This window comes from Leptidea sinapis, chromosome 36 (genome assembly GCF_905404315.1).
Source record: "Leptidea sinapis chromosome 36, ilLepSina1.1, whole genome shotgun sequence".
Lineage (NCBI taxonomy): Eukaryota > Metazoa > Arthropoda > Insecta > Lepidoptera > Pieridae > Leptidea > Leptidea sinapis.
In genome coordinates this window covers 4280794-4299616 of record NC_066300.1, presented here as the reverse complement: position 1 = coordinate 4299616, position 18823 = coordinate 4280794, and the positions used below count along the sequence as shown (strand labels likewise).

The 18823-nt window shown below is 34.1% G+C and overlaps 1 protein-coding gene and 1 long non-coding RNA gene across 2 annotated transcripts in view; one reads left to right on the top strand and one right to left on the bottom strand.

The window, feature by feature from the left end:
• Positions 1 to 18585, bottom strand: part of LOC126975605 (protein masquerade) — a 38533-nt gene extending 19948 nt beyond the window's left edge. Inside the window, exon 1 of the mRNA XM_050823571.1 lies at positions 18439 to 18585. Within this exon, the coding sequence (XP_050679528.1) occupies positions 18439 to 18529 (91 nt within the window). The 5' untranslated portion in view covers positions 18530 to 18585. The remainder of the gene's footprint in view (positions 1 to 18438) is intronic.
• The window catches only part of LOC126975650 (uncharacterized), a 157065-nt gene that overhangs the window by 56848 nt on the left and 81394 nt on the right, over positions 1 to 18823 (top strand). The window lies entirely within an intron of this gene.

The following is an 18823-nucleotide window of genomic DNA, read 5'->3' as shown; positions in this document are numbered from 1 at the left end:
AAGACTTACTTACTGGACTTAGCCTAGTAGTAGGCAATATAAGTTTATGTCTGTTCCTGGTATTAACATTATGGTTATGACAGTTTCTAGCAAATTCACTTATGTGCATCATGTACATACATTACATTATCAAGAATATATTGAGAAGCAACAGTGATGATGTTAATTTTTTTCAATTTTGCTCTCAATGATTGTTTACGACCTAGGTTACAAATAGCGTGAATAGCTCTCTTATGCAGCAATAATATTGTATTAATATCGGAAGCGTTGCCCCAAAGTAATATAACATAGGACATAATACTATGGAAATAAAAAATAACTAAAGAATACTAGTCGCGCCGTATCTTTGTCAGTGTGACTTCCTCATCCATAAAAAATATGAATCCTAAAATCGAAAACACATTGGTACTCGTACGTAGCGGATAACGATCGAACTGAAGGCTCTGTGGTAAGACTCAACGGTTCTACCTGTTGCGACACCGACACTTTTTTAATATCATAAAAGCAATTATTTTGTCCAAAATTGAATCCTATAGAATTGTTTTAGATGTCATTTCTAATATACTAGACACTACTTCGGAAACAAATGGCGCTCTGAGAGAGAAGACACCGCGCAACAAACTCTCCCAGTATTTTTTTTTGCGCGCTTTTTAATCAAATATACAATATTATATTGTCATTGCTATTGCTATAAACTATAATATAAAGGATAACCTAATCCCAGGCTGTCGGATCACTTAGATATTCACCTGTGGAGTAGTAGGATTTACGAAATTTTTTAATAAAACTTTTATATTTATTTATAGATAATGCCTGAACAGTGGCTGGGACTTTATTATAAAAGTGTATACATTTACCCTCAAGACTATTATGTATCTTATGAAGCCTACTAGAATTAGTTACAAGCAATCCCGTATTTCTAGTGTTAAGTATTAATAATAATGAAAATCACTATTAAGATTGCTCTTTTGCAAAGGGGATCACACACCATCAAATGACCCGTATGTATGCCCGTTTATCAGCCTCTTCCGAAAGGAATGGATTATAGACATCAGATTTCGTACAAACAAACTACTCTGTCATATTAGTGGAGCTGTTTTCACTTCACACATTTAATTATCTCCTCGCACGGTATTAGAAATAAAAACAATTACTCAGTAAATTATTATTACATAAATGGTAAGTTGCAAACAAAGATGGATAGACTCTATGGGTAATTGATGAAAGTTAAACTTGTTTCATTGCCTTTTAGGTTTCGTAGCCATTCTAGTACAGGCGCCAGATCTGAGAGTTATAAATAATCTGTGCGATATGAGAACGTTGTATACCTACAAGATGGTTGATTGTCAATACGTCTTGGTTGATTGTAGGTACATTTTGGTTGATTGTAGGTATTATTTACATCTTATGTCTCAAGGTGACGAGCGCAATTGTAGTGCCGCTCAGAATTTTGGGCTTCTCAAGAATCCTGAGCGCCACTGCACTGTTCTGGGCAATTACCATCAGCTGAACGTCCTGCTCGTCCCGTCCCGTATTTTCATAAAAAAAGGTACGTCTTCGCTGATTGTAGGGACGTCTTGTTTGATGGTCGGTACAACTTGGTTGATTGTAGGTACATCTTGGCTGATTGTAGGTAGGTACGTTTTATATGAAAGAGGCTAATAAAACGGTGAGCACGCAAGAGCGTTGCCGACCTTTAAAAGAGTGTCTCCGAAGCTTCGCATATTTGCACTTTATTTCGCTTAAGTATATTAAATTTACGTAGTTAAATAAAATTTAATTTAATTATCAAGATATAAAAATAATGAAGTACATTACAAAATTATCTAAAGCTGACTATCGTAGTCCAATACGTTCCGCATATCGGCCTGTACCTGTTAACCTTTGGCGGACGGAATATCAAATGTGCCTGCAGCATTCTTCAAACCAAAATACAAATTGCAAAAATAGCTGAACTGCGAATTTAACATTGATCGATTCCAATTTTTTAACTATAGTCTAATAAATGGAAGGCCAGTTTATTTTTGGGTTGTAATGTGAACATTACTAAACTGATCGGAATAATACTTATTCCAAAAGATGCACCGTGTTTTGGAGAAGGTTTAAGTATATAACATGTCAGGGATTAATTCTGGAACCTATATTTTTTCGACTTAGAAATACCTATATATTCGGCGCCAAGTACTTAATATATCGGCAAAACAATGTTTGCCGAGTCAACACTTATTATATTTTGACTATCAACTTCAATTCGAGTGTACAGGAAATGTGAAGAAACTGAATAATTCTTTTATAAAATACTAAGATTTATGGCAGGCTATAGGAAGGACGCTTGTAGAGCAAGAGCCCGTGAACCCCAGACCTTCGTGGATGACGTGATTTTTAATAATATTCTAAAGGTAGGTAATAACACTAAAAAAAACTACGTTTAAAAATAGCGACTTCAAAAACGGAAAAGTATGGAATAACTAAAAATTTAATTTAATACACCTTATTCAAATCTTTACCTTTAACATTAATAAAATACTAGTAATTATATGTGCTACCTATTGATAGGTTTTAAGTCGGCGCCAAGCCCTAAACAAAATAAAACTTAATATTATAAACAGCTTACTTACTGTAATTATAAATGTTGTCTGGCCATGCGTGTCTGTCCGCTTGGGTTGTTTTGTTCTAGACGAAGCTATCCCGCTCAAAGTCACGCGTGGCGAGTAAAGGTACCTACTATTACATTTGGCTTGGCACCGACTTCAAAGCTATCAATATGTAGCACATACAAATAATAGTATGTTAATATTATTAAGGGTAAAGGTTTGCATAAGAGGTGTATTAAATTAAATTTTTAGTTAATAATAATAATATTGACGCACTTTTTACACAAATTATCTTGCCCCAAGTAAGCATTTATAGCCTGTGTTATGGGTTACAAGACAACGATATATTTAATACAATATACTTACTTAAACATACATAAATTCATATAAACATACATAAATACATTTAAACATCCATGACTTGGAAACAAACATCCATATTCATCATATAAATGCTCGCACCTACCGGGATTCGAACCCGGGACCTCCAGCTTAGTAGGTAGGATCGCTAACCATTCGGCTATACAGGTCGTCATTAGTTATTTCATACTTTTCTGTATTTGAAGTCTTTTCTAACATTGTTTTTTTTTTTTTTTTACTTTTTAGTGTCAGTTAATAATAATATATAATCAACCTGAATGAGAACTCATAAAAAAGTCGTACACGGAAAACAATTATATCATCGAGATCGACAAATGTTCATAAAATGTAAACTACTGGGCCAAACTATATAAAATTTGTATGGAACCAAATCTATTCTGCATTGAACTAAACGTATGTACGTGTAACGTAAAGAATTACGTAAATCGAATCATAAATCTCAGAGTAATCGGTGTACATACATAAATAAAATACCGATCGAATTGAGGACCTCCTCCTTTTTGAAGTCGGCTAAAAATCAGACTTTATAATTTGATGAATTTAGATTGGTATGATACACACCTATAGTTCCGTCTATTTACCAAAGTCCCTGTACTCCAAACTTCATAATTGGCCATCGTTCTTGTATGCGCTGACAAACTTTCAGCTTTTGTAAAACAACGAAGGTCTGGGGTTCACGGGCTGTTAGATAATTGTGTTTCAACCAATATGTACTAGTTAAACTTTCCGCGTTTGTGGTTCGTCTATTTTTATATTAACAAAAACAATCGGTAGAGTACTTTACGAGATATGCGATTTTGAACAAATAAACATTATATTATTATACATATAGAATGATAAAAACATGGCCTACTTATACAGATATATGCACAGGTGTGTACAAAATTCAGAATGCCTAAAACAACAATGCATAAAAAATTTAAATTATGGCTAATAGATAAGTGCTTTTATAATTTAAAAGAATTCTTTAGCCAAAAATAATAGTATTTAAATGTTATTTTGAGAGGCACGTACAAACTAATGTTTATTTTATATTATACTAGCTGACTCGACAGACGTTGTTTTTGTCCATAATTTTTCATAACATCATGAATTATTTCGTAACGTATGCTCACTGTTGTTATAATAAAATTGTTTCACAGCAGAACTGTCAAACCGTGCGTCATTAAATTCTCTCACAGAAGAACACTATACAAAACAAATATTGGAAATAAAAATAATTATGGGTCCCAAATCGAAATAAAAAGGATCCTATCTCTCAAGTTGGACCTAGCTGCACTCCATTAAGTAATCCCCATTTAAATCCGTTCATTAGTTTAGGAGTCCATCGCGGACAAACAACGTGTCACGTAATTTATATATATTAAGATTATTGAATTAAAGTGAAGTAATGTGTATTAATGACGTATAAACAGAAAAATTCCAATATTGACAGTCAAATATTTGTATGCTGATATATTGGTGAATTGTGTTGTACACCTATCAATTGTTAACAACTATGTTATCACGATTCATACAAATAAATCATTTCATTTCATTTCATTTCAATGATCGATAAAGAACTTTAGTAGATTTTCGATTTTGAACAAACGAACATAAAACATTTTAAAAGCAGCGTGGTGTAGCGCACTAAAGGTATATTCGCGTGTTGTAGTATCACGCTAGACAAAACAGTGAAATCTATTAGCTGGAGAAACATTTCGATATATGCCATCTCTGTTACGATATGAGCGTTGTATTCGTCAATTAATAATAGACAATTAAGATATCTATTGTAGTCTTACGGCCGTTTTCAATAAATTATCTTTAGCTACGGATAGACTGCTATCCCCGTTTAATGGCAAAATCTTAACAATCCATGGTGTGCGTATTACAATCAAGGACATGTGCTATCTAAATTGAAACTAATAAGTTGAAACTTCAATTGAAATGCAAGTAAGAACAATCAGTATGTGAGGTCTATCTGTAGTAGACTATCCTCCTAACGACAGATAGAAAACTTCGGTTTCTATCTTCTGATGCTATCTTAAAATTAGGTTAGGTTATTGAAAAGTAAGTAAGAGTTAAAGGATAGATTTGTGTACCTCTAGTAAGTAGAACTAAGGATAGATAGTTTATTGAACGACCGTTACTAAAACTGGATAACCCCTCAAAAACAATTATAAAATTATTCATTGTTACTGACATTTCTAAACGAATAAATTTTACGACAATTAAGTCTTTTAAATTGCATTGGCTACAAAATTTCAGTGTATGATAAAACGACTAAATGATAATGCCCATAATTGTATGGAACTCTGAACTAGGTACATATATTACATACAGAAGTATTTAACTTTTACTTTTTGTAAAAAAAACCCGGGTTTCGGAGTTATTTTATTGAACATAATCTCAAAACTAGGCAAGTAGATATATTTTGTTCAATGAAACCAATAACGTCATTTATATTGACACGTTATACACGAACGAACATTACTCTCTCTTAAAACAGCATCAATCCGCTTAAATAAGTAAGAATTACGGAACAAACAAAGCCTCGGGGAGTTACCCGACATTTACCTATATTGCTAATACTGTGAGCGGATTACATTAAGGGGTACATAGTAAGGGTATCTAATAATGGGCGTTAACGTGATCGTACTACCTACCTACACCTACACTAATACCTTTGGTAGGAATATTCTTTTCGACGAACTCGTCGCTAACTAGCTAGACAAGGTAACGAGCTAGCTAAGGATTTTACGAAATTCCACCCGCAAGTGTTTTTTTTTATAAACAGAACAACGTCTGTCAGGTCCAGTACCTTATTACTTGTTTATCAGGAGCGTTGTATTCGTCGACAGTCGTCCCGCGAATTAGCATTTATAGCATTTCTATTATTTTTCAATATAGATTTCTTCGTCTATAAGTCAATCGTTCGTCCCAGGATTGACCGCGAAATACTTAACACAACAACAGCATCTGCCCTCGTGACCTTAAGACATATCTAACCTGACAATAGCGCCGTAATTTAGCTTCAGTGCCCTACTAACCGTAGCTCACCTTGCACTAGAATGTGAACCTCATTTCTAGATAAGTTTATGACTTTAAAAAATTGTATGTGCACATAATTAAGGTATAACAAACTAGACTCAACACGCTCAAAGATTGTCTGAACCAAACTCTGCGTACCCGTCTATTAGGCAGAGTTTTTGTTCAGTTTTGTTTCGACCGCACTTTAAAATCAATGCCACGCAATGACAAACTGTCTAAATAACAGCATATTCAAGCTTAAAAAAGATGGAGTATCGTATTTCAGGTATATGCCCCTTTCAATTAACAAAATTGCTTGAGCAATTTGAAGTTTTAATCATTTTGCTAAATAATTACATTCCAATTACTAAAACAAAATGTTCTTGTCTCGTGACTCTTGATGTAATGTTACTACGTCCGACGAGCATATACAATCGACTGTCAACAATATTGCCACGAAATAAGGTTTTAATTTGAATGAATGTTTCAATGTAATCTGTATGTAATGTATCTGAGTTGGTGTATCCTACGTTATATTATACAACGCCGCTCGGACATTTCTTTCACGAACTTTTAATAGGCGATTGGGAGTCAGGTTGTTTATTGTAACGTCAATGGTGAATCACGACAGAAGAGAACAGAGAAAAAAAGCGTGCGACAGAGAACGAACGAACATCTCTAACGGAAATACAGTTACATAGTATGGATAACGGAAGTATACATATCATTTATTACATTTACAGTGTGTCAAATAAGTGTGTTTAATACATAAATAATATACATAAAAAGCTTTTTCGAAGTGGACTCCATTAACTGCAATACAGTCCTTTAAACGTTGAGGCCAGTTATCAATAGAAGCACGCACACTTTCTATGGGAAAATTCTTCACTGCCAATCGTGCGGTTTGTTTTAGGGAATCCAAATTATCATGGCACTTAGAGCAAGCCTTACTCTTGAAACTGACCATATCGTAATCCAGCGGATTAAGATCGGGACTAGACCACATCCATGGTGCTGAGTGCTCTGTTCATCTTCCGAGATAAAAATTTTGCTTTTCGACAGGATTTCTTCGAACTCTTTCCCTTACTGCTTTGACAAACTTTTTCGTACGAACACTACGTGGACGGCCACATCTTTTTCTGTCATAAACACAGGAGATATCATTGTACCTATTAATAGCCCGGTACGCACACATTTTGCTAATACCAAGCGTATGGAGAGTTTTATAAATTGCATTTGGCTCCATATCTACTTTGTGTAATGCAATCTCAGCGATTCGGTTCTCTGTATCCCCACTCTATTTTAAAATCGCTAAATATTGTGCAATGTGTTGGTGCCAAAATGAGAAAACTCAATGAACAATCATATACAAATGACAGATTCCAAATTCAAATGTAATATTTGGTTTATTTTTAATTGTAACAGTATTTATGACCAGACGAAGTAGTTAGATCATGTTGTGTCTGGTTATGTATAGGCTATAATATTATTATGATAACGATATTCTACATACGACTTCGTCTGTATAAATAAACAGAAAAAAATTTGAATATTAATACTTTACAAAATGCTGAAAATTAGGGTGCATTTGCAAATAAAACAATATTGCAAGGATTTTGGTCAAATACAGTCATTCTGTTCATAAACATAATAGTTATGTTAATTGAAAATAATGTGGATGAAACCGCGGGATCTAGCTAGTCAGAAATTTATTGAGAGGTAACAGTCAATATTATCTAACAGTTATATCTATCTGGACCCAAAAGTCACCGGACCACATTCCGTACGACGCTTCAGACCCGTTACCCTTCCGAATGGACTAAACGAAAGGAAAATAACACTTCCCGCAATTTACAGGTAACAGCGGAAGATTAAACGTACCTCATAAAAGGCATCAATAACATTTACTACCTCAAAATTGATTTTCTTGAAGAGAATTAGGAGTTCTTTTACGAAAATTTATTGCTATATATGTATATAATAATATTTAGAGTGAATTTAAGGCTACGTTTCAAAAAAATCACTTTGAACTATCTGTTTTGAAGTTGGTTAAAAGTAAATGAAGTAAGATAGTCGAGCCGTATCTATATTAGTTAATTGTCTAATTTTAATTACCGCGTTGTGCATTAGAGCTTAGACAGTACTTCAATAAGGAGACCTTTTTAATAATCTGAAATCAAGAGTAATACTAATAAATAAAGCAGATTCCACGGGGTCTACCATTTTCGGTTAACAAAATTCTAGCATTTATTTTTATGACATTTGGCGTGATAAATTTTACACTACACGATGCTAAATAAACATTGTCTACTTTGTTTTACTTCACTTTGAATATGAGTGAAGTAATTCGCAAAAAATACTGCCATATCTTTTTTTTTCCAAATTACATTATTGATGTAAATACGGAAAAGGAACGGTCTAAAAATAGACCCTTGTGGTATCTCATATTGCGAGGAGTTATAATGATAGTATAGAAAGGTTGTCTGAGTATGAATGAATTCATTTTAACACAGTGATAAATAAGTGATTAGTCACATAAAATAACTTGTTACGTAACTCGCTGTGTCTTGTAGCATGCGGCTGACTAAAACAAGCGTAGTTCACCGTTACTCACCGACCTATCGCGTACCGGAGAAATCGACGTCCGAAAATGAAAGTACACACACGTCGAGTATTCTGTCGGTGTCCAACTTATCCTTATGGATCCCACTTTGTCTTACGTTTCTTTCATTGAAATTTATTAATAAATTTTATTTGGTACCTTAAGCTTCGTTCTTGGATGAAATTCCTATATTGTTACAATTCAAGGCTGTTACTGCAAACTGCATAATTTTGCTACAATGATTAAAGCCAGCATTTAAAGTTAGTGCTTCGAATAAACCAACTGCAACCGAGGCACCAACAGTGTATCGTCTGCCAGCCGAACTCCCGTGCATGAAGAATATAAAGGGTATTACAGACAGAATATCAGAAGCCATATGCTTCTTTTAATACTATTTTCAAGTCGTAAAAGATGATAATATACCCCAGAATTTCGATCCGATGTAACAAACATTGCAGATATAAATAACAACACTAACTATTTAAATAGAGAAAATTGTCTAAGATTTCATGCACTTGTTACTAATGTTCGTAAACTTTACCAAGCCCCATCCATTTCCTTTTCGGAAAAGGAGGACAAACGATCATACGGGTCACTTGATGGTAAGTAATTACCGCTGCACACATAATTTGGCAAATGTTATTGAAGGTAGCTATCGACCTAATATTTATTTGTATGTATGTTATGTTATATTGTTATTACCTAACCATAATTTGGTCGTCACTGGCAGAAAGTTCCATGAAAACTGCTATGTGGAGGAAGTCCTTGAGGTATGTGGTGCAATTTATGGCATTCAGATCAAATAGCTCTTTGGAACACTTCCCGTCGTAAATGAGGTAGCAGAGTAACAACAAAGCGACGTCTCCAAAAGCGTCAAGTGAAGCCGTTCACAAAGTGAAAATACGTGCAGATATCTATGCTTTGCCTGTGGTCAAATGGTTCAATTGGATAGTGGGGTGCACCACACCAGATGCACTCTAAAGAAACTCAGGTATTTACAGATTTCATCTTTTTAAAGTATCATATTAAAATTTGTAGTGAAATTAGCTTAAGCGAGCGATACAACGAATACATCTTTTTCATCAAGTGAAAATACATCGTGCTCATAGAGTAATTCATTATAAGTTTGGTAACGGTGTTAGTGTAACGAGGAGGTTATTATTGGTTAGAGCACCATTAAACATTCAGCGCTTTTATTACAACTACCACGGATATTTGCCGTTGACATTTAATAAATTGTTCAAATAAGCTGACCATTATAAGGTCATACACTTGATTATTTTGGAAATATATCTTGTTGAGATGGAAGAATCACCCAAAGTGATAAGGAATAAGATAACAAGCATGTTCCATGAGATAAAGAAACATGGCATATTTGTATAAAGTTCAAAATCAAAACTAATTGTGAAGACTGATGGCAAAAATTCAAATTTATAGCAAACGATGGACTTCTCGAGTACGAAAAGACTGCATTTCTCTAGGGTAAATAATATGTTTATTTAAAAAAAATTATGTAATCGATAGATCCAAAAGATACAGAAAATACTGGGGGCCTTAAAGCTTATAATAAAAAACAAAGATTTCAGCGTGTCAGTGCAAAGTACTGAAAGTTTTTAGATTTATATGAGTATTTTACTTCCTAATATTTTTAGTTTATTATATATTTTTCACGTACTTTAAGGTGATGCTGGAGCTGCTGCTTCGACTGCAAACGTCGCAAATGTGTCGGTATAAGATAGTCTCACATCTTTGTGCCGTTTGGTGACAAGATAATTGGACCATGGGGCTGAGAGGCGCCGAGAATGTACGAAGTACTATTATGCGCCTCAATAGGGCTACTGGAAACCCAAACACAGGCCAGCTTCGACCAAAAGATCAATCCAGCTATCAGCTAGCAGTAGCAGATAGCAGTAATGTGTAAACATTACTATTTTTCGGTCTGAAGCGCGCGGTAGCTAGTGAAATTACTGGGCAAATGAGGCTTAACATCTTATATTTCAAGGTGACGAGCGCACTTGTTGTGCCGCTCAGAATTTTTGGCTTTTTCAAGAATCCTGAGAAGCACTACATTGTATTGTAAGGCGTGTCAATTACCATCAGCTGAACATCCTGCTAGTCTCGTCCATTTTCATAAAGAAAATTCTTGGTTCCCTTGCTGGTACTGATATTTTTACTTCATACAACCATATTAAGTATTGTTAATATATTTATAAACATTGTTTTATTTCTCTGTGTATTATCTTCCACATGGATCTTGTTATACAAGAATGACCCGAATAAAGTATTCTTAATTCAGGTCATAAATACGGATACTATTACTTCTTAGATTTATTTTTAGAACATCTTAGCACTTTATAACAGGTTATTATATACCAAAATGTTTACTCCTATTATTCAATCTTTATTTTTGATTTTTAATGTTAGAAGTTTTAATATACTTTTATTTCAATATGGTTTTATAATGCCCAGTTTGACATGAGTTTTTTTGTATAAGTATATATATTCTGAGTAAGTTTTCGTCAACATTTAATTACTTGAATCCAAAATTTTGAATGATGTGGGACTCGTAATCGGGACCTCTCGAAATCCGTCCGAGCTCTTTTCCATCTGAGCCAACCGTTCCAGTGACATATGGTTCGTAAATCTCGGTATGTCTTGTTTCAACTCTCAGGCTGTTCAGTTGATAACCTGCTCAACCTCAATAATTGCTTTATATTTTTGGGGGATAAGCTTTAAATTAATTTTTTATAATTTTTGTTGTAACTAATAAAATTTTTAAAATTAGAAAATTGGCTTGAGATATTCTTTATTTTTTTTACATTTGATACTTCATTACTCACTTAATTTATATTTAAGTAACACAAATAAATTGAAGTTTATAATAATTCCTGTTGAAACACAGTAGTAAGTCCGCGCATTAAAATGCTATAAATGGTGTTTTATGTAAATCATGTAGCTGCACAACAAAAGCATCAAAAGTCGTGTAAAGCAACGGCAGCAGCGTTAGCTTGCGTTTTCTTCGTCGACTGAGGCTTTCTCGAGTGTGGGGTGAACGACCTCACCGGACGTTTCGTCTATTCATGTGATACCAACATAGCGTACACTGATAATAACTGAAACATTATTAGCACAAATAATTAATCTTAGATACGTATGTCGTACATACTTACGTACGTATGTATCTATGGCAAACGTACTTACATACGTACGTGTGTACATATTAAACGATATGAAATGGTAACTTATTTACCTATTATATTCAGTTACATTTATTACACCTAGATAATTTTGATTTCTTAATATAAATTCTATTTTTTTAATTCGTTTAATTATTATTTGCTTTAATTATCAACAACCTAATTATTAAATGCATGGACCCCGTTCGGGTAAAAGCATCCCCCAAGGAATGCCATCCTTCTCTGTCATAAGATCTGTCTAGCCAACTTCTGCCCATCTAGCCCTTGGTCGACCTCTTGATCTGGTGCCTTTTGGCCAAGACCACTTTACTGACCGTAGAGTCCATCGTCCTTCGAACAGGGCCTAAATAGTAATTTGAAATTAACTAAAGTTAACTAGTAGCGCCGTATCTGTGTCAGTTATAATTTTTTTGAAAACTGCTTATGCTGCTGCATATGGAAACTAATATAAATGTACAAATTTATAAAACTAGCAATGATCATGACATGACAAAGTTACTATTTCTATGTCAGGTTTGTTGAAATATATTTGATTTTAGATATATTAGATCTGTCATATGTAAGAACATCAACGCGCGTGAAGTTGATATTATGTCTGGTTTATAGCAGAGTGTTGTAGTTGCCCACGATAGTTTAACGTGGATATAAACTAGCAAAAATACTATATCTGCATCTAGCGTGTTTTCATGTAACCTATATGTATCCCGATCTAAGATAACGACAATCAGACAAAAATCCAATAAAGTACTCTTTTGAATTCGGTATTTCTTTGTAGATGTATTCTACAACTATTCTTTTAAAAATATTCGATGCATAGTTTCAACTTTATTAAGATTTTATTTTGAGTGATAAGTTACAGGATATCGCCAACTTAATTAAGGTTCACTTTTAAGGTTAAAATGTAAATTATTAAACTATTATGAAAACATAGTTTTCAATAGATGATCCATTTTCTTTTCCTGAAACTTTTTGAACTTGGTTAACTATTATTTATTCCTGTATAAATAATAGCACCAAGTTTATTTTACTAGAATCGACACCCAAAACACCAAAACACCATAATGCTTGCACACCACAGTTAGTAGTTGCTTGGATGATGTTTATAACCCAAGATATAAATTTTAAAAGTTTCAAAGATTCTATTTTGAGAAGATAAATGGTTTATGTTCTTTTTGTTCCGGAGATGCTATCAACATATGTCGGAAAAATTATTGCGGCTATTATCTGTAGTAGCCACGAGAACATCGAACGTTTCACAGTAACACGAGACGTTTATCGAGTTGCGTCACGTTCGATCAGAGAGGGCGCTGTGACGTCACGTCTGAGGTACTTTCTCCACTGTCTCCCCCCCCCCCCTCTCCGTCTTCCTCACTCCTCACTTACAAGAATCCTTGCCATGTGTATTTTAGTAAAATATACTCAACAAAGTATGACGTTAATGCGTTTACTAATTTTCAATTAGTCGCACAGTTTTTACTTTATTTGATGCTTTTAGTAGTTACGAAATTAAATTGCCTTGTTAGTAATATTGAATAACGTTATTAAAATACAAGATATTCATTAATTGAGGACTCGGCTACGATAATAGCCCAATTACATTTTTTACAATACTAAGTTTATGATTTCTAACAGTTATAATTAATAATTTTAATAGAATCAGTCTGAGTGATTGAATATGCAAATTCATATTCAAATATTTTTATTTTGAATAGGATTCTAAATCACTTGATTGAACGTCAAAAACTATCAAAGTATTCGAAAATCTAGGCCTCAGACCTGAGAAGAACAGGCGCAAGCAACTCAGCGGACTTCTTTTTTTTTAAATTTCGTTGCAATAAAATTTAACAGCCTGAGGGCGGTCGCTATTTCCCCGATTAGTGGTATCATTAAGAATGTCATTAATGTTTTATTACCTTATCTTTAGTATCTCACTCTTTGATTAACGCGAGTGTTACACATTTATACACACAATATGAAACATAACAACCCTTTTTAAAGGATTAAAACGCGTGTAATTGTAAATTTGATTTTACATTAGATTTTTGTGTAAAAGTTGCATTTTTATTATCATTTTAGCTAACCCAATATTTCAAGACCTTTCCAGATCTCGTTTTCAAGTGGATTGAAACTTCGGGTTAAAATAATAATAAAATAACTTTTACGGAAAAAATCTAATGGAAAATCTAATTTACAATTACACGCGTTTTTAAAAAGTATTTTATTTACACATAAACGTTTTTAAAAATTATTTTGAATTGTGCAATCAATTTGTTTCTTCCTTTTTCTAGGATCACTTTGTAAGAGCCAATTAAATTTACATCACCCTTCACAATACTGCTAACATTACTACTTACTATCTCGACTTTATCTAGTAGCAGTAGGTAGGTAATAGGCATTACAAGTTTATGTTTGTCCCTGGTGTCAACATTATGGTTATCACTACATAATAATGTTAACTTAGATTAAGGATTGGTCTCCGCTGCGCTCCAACTAGATACCGCAGGCGTAGTCGCAAAGTGCGGCAACTAACACTACGCCCAAGTGAGCGTACTCGAGCCAGTCATGAACAATGTGTGACATTGACGTGACACATGTTCTGTTAAACGTTGCTTGATAATGGAAACTAAAATAACGAGCGCTATTGTATTGCCGCTCAGAATTTTTGTGTTTTTCAAGAATCCTGAGCGGCACTGCATTGTACTGGGCAGGGCGTATCAAATACCATCAACTGAACGTCCTGCTCGTCTCGCCCCTTAGTTTCATAAAAAAAAGAAATTGGCTCACGCCGTTTTATTTGACATAATACAATATTATTAACTTCACACGCGTTGATGTTTAGTCTATGATAAATCAATCATTCATAATTTCCACTGCATTAAGTAGTTTCATTTCCTCCTATGTGTGAACCTAATATACCATCAGTGGGAGGCTGAGGCATCATTGCACGGGATGCCGGCTACATTATGGGTACCACAACGGCGCCTATTTCTGCTGAGACTGCCGGCGAGACGAGCAGTACGTTCAACTGATGGTAATTGATACGCCCTGCCCATAACAATGAAATGCCGCGAAGGATTCTTGAATAACCCAAAAACTCTGAGCGGCACCGCAATTGCTCCCGTCACCTTGAGAAATAAGATGTTAAGTCTCATTTGTCCAGTAATTTCACTAGCTACGGCACCCTTCAGACCGAAACACAATAATGCTTTCACATTACTGCTTCACGGCAGAAATAGGAGACGTTGTGTTACCCAAAATCTAGCCGGCATCCTGTGCAAAGGAGCCTCACACTGGTAAGTTCATTCCCAATCATCAATCAAATATATACCTAATAACAATTAACTCCTAATAAATACTAGTATACTCCTAACTAATAGTATATATATGCGGATGTGAATTTGTTTGTGTATTTCGCTAAAATCAACCATTCATCTTAAAATTTGTCATATTACATTATGATTTTATGTCAAAGACTCGTATCGAAATCAATAACCGTTTCGTAGGCGGACACTTTTAAAATTCGACTAACGGGACCACAAATAAAGTCACATTCGCCAATTTTCATGTTGATAAAATTAATTTTGGTAAGTTGTCATATCAAAATATAACTGGTTAAGTTATTTAAACCATTCTGCCAGTCTTTTTACTCGAGCGGCTTGTGGGTGTCATATTCGCGCAGGGCTTATAGCGTTCAACGTGTCACATATAATAATGCGTTTAGGAGGCTGTTGGGGCTACCATGGCGTTGTAGCGCTTCTGGAATGTTTGCTGAGGCATCTGTGGATGGTGTCCATGCCATAATGCGCAAAAAAGCGGTTTCCATGTTGCAGCGTCTACGTGTAAGCAGTAAGAGCATCCTAAAGATGATTGCTGCCAGAGCTGACTGTTCCTTCCAGAAACACTGGATACAGTAAGCTCTAGGTTTATTAATATATTTCACTAATAATACTAACGTAGTTCATAAGAAATATTGTTACTAATACATTTACTAATATATATGGAGATCTCTCTGAATTAAATAAATAAATAAGTGATTATATTTAATTTTATTATTGAGATTCTCGATAATACTGGATGTCTGCTAGATGTACAAACGATGCAATTTTCTGCATCCACACAGTTGTATTCAACCACGTGTTTGGTTTGAAGAGTGTTTGATGTAGCTGGCAAATTTACTGCACTACTAAGATCTATAACACCTTGCCTGACTGTGACAATTCTAATTAACACTGCTTTCTGAACATAAAATGGTAGTATCCTTTGATTTGTAACATTGATAATCTAAAAATATTAATAGGTATGGAGAGTTATTCAGTCATTATCACCGATTCATAGCTCCAACAAACAAGGAAATCTTAAAGTTCAATGGTATGTCTGTAATCCGTCGTTATGTTATTATTTAACGATCTTCATAAAACCATGTAAAATAAACAGACCACGTGTTTACAAATGTCACCGTCCCTAAAAATCTCCGCTTAAATTTTACTGGTATTTTCAAATGGTAAAGTGTCTTTAGGTAAGCACATTAAATTGTAACCTTTTTAAACGGCTTGAAGATAGATTTCATGTATGATTTCCTAAGTCACAGTTAATAAAATTAAAACTCCTCGTGTAACGTAACTAGTCCGTTAAACACTGTTAAAAGCATCTTAACTTATTTTATTTTTAAAAAACATCAACATTACATACATATAACATTTAATTACATAAACTATTTTAGAAATTAAATTGTTGGTTGAAACAGTTATATGTACACAAGAGTTACTTATTGTTATTTACTGCTGTCACAATAAAAACAAAATTATCTTATCCATCAAAAACTAGTAATACTTAATATCTATGGTTTTTTTTGTTATTCTTAAATTTTCCAAATAATACTTTGGATTTTTTGGAATAACATATCTCTTCCAGCATTCTTATTTACAAACACATTAGGGACTGTCCACCGTTCGTCTTAATTAATTACCAAATCAAGTGGGGAAAACCTTATATTGCTGATGGTAGTAAGATGTTCCAGATAAATTTGGGCCCTGGGGTAAGGTAGTAGAAAGATCAGTATGGAATATAAGTGACCAGGTATTCCACTAAAGTACACCTAGTTTCAGGGCGACTTTTGCAATGATTTAAATATGGCGTTAATGTGTATGTCAGCTGTCACTGTCACTTCTAATCGGTCTCGGTCTGACAGTCGACATAGCTAATATACGTTGAACTGGTTATAAAATGTAATGATATACAAAAGCTGTATTAAAAGGCATAAAAGGCATTTCTTTCTCAAAATTGATTCCTTTAGAAAACTTTTTGATGTCACTTCTAACACTACCACGGCTTCGGATATAAATGGCGGTCTTTGAGAGAAGACGCGGCGTTAGAAAAGTACTATTTACAACAGAGCCTTTTTTTTCATTGTCAACAACAATTCAATGATCTAATTTGAACACGACAAATAGGACAAATGTCAAACTCAATAATAATCATAACTTTTTTTTAGTAATCTGATGTCATATCAAGTAAGTAAACGAAGAATGCCACGACAAACAACTCCTTTAGTTTTAAGTGCACCGAAATTACGGCCGTTCCCAATATTCAGTCTATCTCTTACTTGAGATAAAAATCGTAACTATCGTTGACTTTTCTGTCCCAATAAACTTTAAACGACGGTAACTCACCTTATCTGTGCACGCTGTCTGTCAATGACACGATGTATAGCTTACCAACGATAGAAGTTTGTATGGAAATTGCAATTCACGCGCCACAATTTAAGGCCATAAGAATGACTTATCGGGTATATTGGGACAGCTTCAGATTATTGACAGCTATTACTGACAGTAGTAATTTATCTCTTTCTGTAGATAGTATATTGGGAACAGCCGTTAGTGGGGCCCCAATTATACTTAACATCTGACAAATTCCGACTGTCAAAGTGATAATAATATCCAACAGCCCTCATTTCTAAAGCATTTATACTACTTTTTATCGTTCTATCAGCGCAACTTTCTACATATTTACAAAAACAATTATTAAATATACCACTTTGTGACAGTACAATAGACACTATTGTAGCTGTGTTCTATGGAAACTACAGAAGACTCAAGTAAATGAGTGTATACATAAATTATCTACGCATCGCATACCTACCTATATTGTTTAACGGAGTTATCACCGTTATCTCTCAAGACCACCTGTGTCTATTTCTACTTATTATTAAAATTTACAGGTTTTAGCTTAATAGATACTATACAAACAAATAAAAACGTAAGCTTTTGGGATTATGTTTATAAAAAGAAATGAATAAACTGTCCTAGAATAAAGATGATTAAAATTTCTCTTTTACTCAATAAATTAATTTTTATTATTGTTACACAAAAATCTTAAAGAACTATATGTAAATGTCGTTCTATAAAATAATGAGATATTCAGTTTGTTTTTACTACCTATGCTATTCATTTATTAAAAACAGCTAAGATTTAAGTTAGCTTGAAGAACTAGTTAAATTAAATATAGATGTAAGGTTAATTTGTATAGTTGATGAGTATAGAACCCGTTAGCATTATATAGGTGAGTGTAACGGTTGACTCTCTTTCGCCAAATTAGTTGGGAACATATTCAACGCGCATTTGACCTTATAGCTAATATAAGTGGGTTAACAGACCTGACAGGAAGGAACTGGCGAAGGAGTCGTCCTGGGTCCTCGCGGGGCGGAGCACCAGCAGGAGGAAGGTCACTGTGGTTGTCCCTTTCATGGTGTAGCCACGGAGGAGCGCTCACGAGGGTCCGAGCATGGCGTGCGGTCGCCGCCTCACACGATTCTGTACTGGTGAAAGAAAGAAAGGCGTCCGGTATGCCGTGATTTATATAGATTATAAAACAGAGGTGGCATGTACTCAACGAACGTTGTTTATGCCTACGATAATTGAAAATGTGATATGTGTTTAATTTCTATTACATGTTAATTTGTTATTAATTATTTTTAATTTAATTATTAAGTATTTGTAAATTAATTGAAACATTAGCTTATTTCTGTATAGCCGAGTGGT